The 4,808-nt window shown below is 40.5% G+C and overlaps 1 protein-coding gene across 1 annotated transcript; it reads left to right on the top strand.

Annotated features, from left to right (window-relative positions):
• The first annotated feature begins 326 nt into the window (after nucleotides 1-326).
• LOC109304988 (fatty acid-binding protein, adipocyte-like) lies at nucleotides 327-4,145 on the top strand. The gene is made up of 4 exons (XM_019527847.1): nucleotides 327-491; nucleotides 1,736-1,908; nucleotides 2,100-2,201; nucleotides 3,902-4,145. The coding sequence occupies exons 1-4, from the start codon at nucleotides 419-421 to the stop codon at nucleotides 3,956-3,958; spliced, it is 405 nt and encodes a 134-aa protein (XP_019383392.1). The 5' UTR covers nucleotides 327-418; the 3' UTR covers nucleotides 3,959-4,145.
• Nucleotides 4,146-4,808: the final 663 nt, after the last annotated feature.

Here is a 4,808-nt window from a genome sequence, read left to right as displayed (position 1 = left end):
CTTTAAATCCAAGACTCTAACTATGTTTGTTCAATAAAGAGAAGAGAAATACAACAGGAGGGAGAGGAAAGAGAATAATTCTCTGTGGCTGAAAACCTTTGTGAGCACAAAGCTGTTTAATTATTTTTCTTCCAATGCAGAATATTTCTGAATGACAAAACAATGAAACACTAACGAGACCGTGATCTTTGTGCCAGTGAGGATAAATGAATAATAGCATTCTGACCTACTGAGAAGTGGGGAAAAAAGCAAAATCCTGGTTAACTGGAGCTGTCTCACCATTGGTCAACCTGGAGGGTGACATGGCTAGACCTCCTTTTTAAACTGACAGACGTGTTTCACTTCATACCACTCTCCTGTCTTCTGTCAATTGATTTTCTCTTTTTGGGGGAGTACCTACCCCAGCTTGCTTAGCAGAATGTGTGAGCACCTTGTGGGAACCTGGAAACTCCTTTCCAGTGAGAACTTTGAGGACTACATGAGAGAGCTGGGTGAGAAATGTTATTTGGGGCTACATTTGGCTTTATTTGGAGCTCCTTAGATGAGGAATGTTGAGTGTGCACTTTACTCCAGTTATTCTCTCCCTGATTTAGAACTTTGCTGTACAGCTTATTAAGGAGGTTTTGTCCACTACACCAACTTAATTGGACTGTCTTAAACTATGAAGCTTGTGGGAAATGTAACTGCCTGCTTAGTGAGGTCAGGCTTTTGTGCTGTTGGAAGAAATGGACTGGAAGAAACTGTTGAACTGTAGCTTTTAGACATGCCTCCCACCTAGAAACACTAGCTAATGCTCTTTTATTTTATTGTTACTGGCAGGGGGGAAGCAGAACATACTTTCTGCCTACCTTTTGTATCTCCAATGTCTCTATAGTCAAATAGGATAGGACCTCAGCTTTGCGCTCTGGAAAAGATACAGCACTCTAATTAAACATGTTAATGCTGATACTGGAGTACTGGACCTTGTGGTTCTCTTACTTACCAAAATACAGGAAACTCCATTCAAACTTGAGAGTGGCTGGCTGGTGTGTATTGTCATCATTAATTGCATGGCTTCTAGAGAGCTGTGAATGAGATGGGTAATATGTTTCTTTAAAGTTACAAACTCCAGGTAAAATGGTTTAAAAGTATGCTTACCGACCAAATGCAGTTAGCGCACCTTGAGCAGCTCAGCACAAACTAACAAATCAGGCTTTTGTACACACGGTGAGGTAAAACTTTGAAGTGAGACTCAGTGTTAATACTCTTAGTGAGACTCTCAAAGTTTACCCTATATTTTCATGGGGGGCACATTGCTGGCTTCTCTTCACCAGTTCAAACTGTTAGGATACATACTACAGACCTAGTTGTGTTGGATAGCTTTTGAAAAGCTCTGGTGCTTACATATTAATCATGCTATAAATATAGTATAACTTGGTGAAACTGACTGTAGCTATCAGGGTTTTTGGCATATGCAAACAAATGTCTGAGCCCTCTGTATTAGTCTCCTACTAGGCTTTAGAAAAGTGCTTTGCTATTGTTAATAGTAGTGCACATAATATCCTGACCTCATACTGCACAGATTGGTTTGGGACTCTCTCTGACAGTCAATTGTTTAATGACTGCTTCTGAGAAGCAGTTTTTGGGTGGAAATGTAATTTCTGACCTCTGTCCCATTCATTGATGGAAATGTTATACTAGGTAAGAGGATGCTTTGGAAGGGAGTAATTAATTTGGTGTCCTGTCCAATTTACAGGTGTTGGATTTGCTACCAGGAAAATGGCAGGTGTAGCCAAACCAAATGTAATCATAAGCATCAATGGGGATGTGATAACTATCAAAACAGAGAGCACCTTCAAAAATACAGAGATTTCCTTCAGGCTGGGTGAAGAGTTTGAGGAAACCACAGCAGATGACAGAAGAGTCAGGGTAAGTGCAAGTATTTCTAAGACTATGGGATGAGAGATGATTTGAATCACACTTCAGGTTAGCAGCACAAGTGCCTTGCAAAGTTAAAAATGTACCTAGTCAACTGAGTTAAGTTACTGTGGGACTTGTATGCAAATCTCTTTTGCCTGTAGGATCCTGGATAAAAAGGGGCATCTTATTTGTTTCTGCAGAGCATCATAACACTAGAGGGTGGCATGCTGAAGCAGTTACAGAAATGGGATGGAAAGGAGACCACAATAAGGAGAAAACTGGTTGATGGAAACTTACTGGTGGTGAGTCTGCTACTATTTGTAGCATGACATGGTAAACTGTCATTGGATTGCTAATGCTGGAGGGCAGGGAGAAGGAAACCCTGGCCTCCAATAAAGTAAGAGGTAACTCAGAACTCAGCCCTGTTGGCACTGGAAAATTTTCAAAGATGTCTGCATTCATCTTGTAAAAAGAATGGGCAAAGAAAGCAACTTTTCATACATGGTGAAATCCCCAGCACTTGAACTTCCCTTGGTCTACATTGGAACCAAGTTAAACTTTCTAAACTTGGGCAGAGAATAAAACTCTTTTCCTCTCCCCTGGGTTTCAACAAAGCAACAATGTTCATATTGGAGTGAAAAAATGGTACTCAATTGAATTCTTTACTAAAATTATGAGAAACTGGAATGCCCACGTGTAACATTAACATGGGAGGTATACCTGTTAGGAAAGACAGGGAAGAAGGGTGTGTTAACAACAATTTCCACTACTACATTGTTCCATGGAAAAATGCAGTGTTGTGTGACTTATACTGTACCTCAAACTAACATGGAAGGGGGGGGGATCTGAACAGGACAAGGCTGGTCCCTCACTACTCTGAAGGTAGTCAAAATTTTGACACAAGGACTCATTAAAACTGACAGTCTCTAATAATGCTGTAAAGCCAGGATGGCTTCCCACAATACCCTCAGAATCACTTTCACCACAGGGCTAGCCTAACATTGCAATGATTTGCAAGTTTGCTTCATGATTCAGCATTATAATAAGCTGACTATTGGTGATGCATGATTTGTCACTGGCTTGTGATTGTGATAGTGATTGTCTGCAGTTTTCCTTTGATTTTTTTGTTTGTTTTGTTTTTGTTTTAATTCCCTGCTAGAAAATGAAAGTTTTTGGTAACTCTAAATCCAGCACTAGAATTAAAAATGTACTGGCAACTTCTATTGTAAGTCAGGCTACTGCAACCTGTGCACCAAATGCTAAAAAACTAATTCTGTGAATACGCTGGGCAGGGGAGAGAGGAAAAACCTGTTCTGAAAGGTACTAAAAGGATTATGGTGACACACAGGAGACTGTGCACTGTAGCTGAAGCATCAGCATTAATAATGTCCAATTTTGAGAACCACACTTAAAAAGATGACAAATTGGAACATTTAAACTGTAGTAAGAATAAAAATTATGAGGAAAAGCTGATGGAATTGCCTTTTTAGTCTGGAAAATTTGACTGGGTTGGAAAAGCTAGCAGTTCCTTCTTCTCCCTTCTCACCCCTGCCCCTTGCTGTCCAAATAATCTTCTGGCATGCAAAGGATGCCAATAAAGAGACTGGAGAAGGAACAGAAAATCTGCCTCCTCTAACATAAGATCTAGGCTGGGTGTGAAGTACACAAGGGGTGAAAAGTAAGGAGGGAAAACACAAAAAGAAGCTGCCAAAGGATACTGAGATTTCCATCACTGGAGGCTTTTTAAGAAAATTGTTAGAGGGGAGTTTTATATAAGGAGACTGTCTTGATAGAAGGGCTTGACCCAGATTTTTGGGTCCCTCTTTAACCTCTTTCCTTGATCCTATACTTGGAACTCTGAAGAATAAAGCATGCATCTCTTAAACGGCATTTAGCTAGTAATTGCCTGAAGCGAACATAAATGCACTTATCTAAATCGTAGTACAAGGCTTCTCAATTTCTCACCAATATGTCTAATAATTTCAATATGTCTTCCTTCTAGGAGTGTTCCATGAACCATGTTACCAGCACCAGGGTTTATGAGAAGGTTTCTTCATGAACTCCCAACCATCTTCACACCAGACAAAGTTGTGGAGTACCAAGTTGTTTTTAAAGAGCAAAGCTCCACAAATTGGCTGCTTTTCAAACTGGTTTACAGATCTACTCCGAACAAAATAGATTATTGTAACTGCTGTGCTTTTAGAATAATAATAAAAAAATAATAATTTAGCTGTTTTGAAAAAGCATCTTGGAGTTTGTCCAGTATGGTCTAAGCTGCAGAATGGGTCTCGCAGAGGAGGGGGAGGAGTTCAACTTGGCAGTGTATGGTATTGAAACACTGGTCCACCTCACTGCTGAACAACTTGACTGGAAACCAGTTGAGTCATTTACTGTCAAAGTACAAACCTAAACTTGTCTTCTGTTCCCTTAACAGAGCTGGCCTCTGAGGCAACTTCTTAACCCCTGTCTCTGTTTCCTGATGCCTGCCAGCTATGCTGAAATACTTGCCAAGATAACTTTCAAAATTGCCTCGCCTCCTGCTGCCCTTTGCACTTTTCTGGTTGTCTAAACCCCTCCTGAGCTTAATTCTGTCTTTTTTAAAATCTGTGTCTTCTCTCTCAGTCCCTTTCCCCACACAAATCCCCCTTACTGGGTGACCTCCCTAACAGAGAAGCCTATAGTTTTGGTGAACCTAGGCCTGCTGCTTTCCATGTATATAATAGGCCTGCCCCCTAAGCCAAAACTAAAAGCTTTGGCAGACTCCTCTCTGCCCCAATCTTTCCTTCCACCTCTTTAGTTTAGGATTTTTGTGGTCCTTTATTTCCTTCCTCCTCTATGCCTTTTTATTATTTTTATAACTTTATCCAGTCCTCTACTTTCATTCTCATAATGTTCCCCCTTCCCCACCC

This window comes from Gavialis gangeticus, unplaced genomic scaffold (genome assembly GCF_001723915.1).
Source record: "Gavialis gangeticus isolate Ggan-Ray unplaced genomic scaffold, GavGan_comp1, whole genome shotgun sequence".
Lineage (NCBI taxonomy): Eukaryota > Metazoa > Chordata > Crocodylia > Gavialidae > Gavialis > Gavialis gangeticus.
Note: the sequence above shows the minus strand (reverse complement) of the source record. Positions and strands in the feature narration are given on the sequence as shown.

Bases quoted from the DNA above. Each gene is read 5' to 3' on its own strand.
- LOC109304988 (XM_019527847.1), top strand. From the start codon at position 419: ATGTGTGAGCACCTTGTGGGAACCTGGAAACTCCTTTCCAGTGAGAAC. The intron at 1,909-2,099 runs GTAAGTGCAAGT...TTGTTTCTGCAG, and splicing joins CAGATGACAGAAGAGTCAGG to AGCATCATAACACTAGAGGG. The intron at 2,202-3,901 runs GTGAGTCTGCTA...TCTTCCTTCTAG, and splicing joins TTGATGGAAACTTACTGGTG to GAGTGTTCCATGAACCATGT.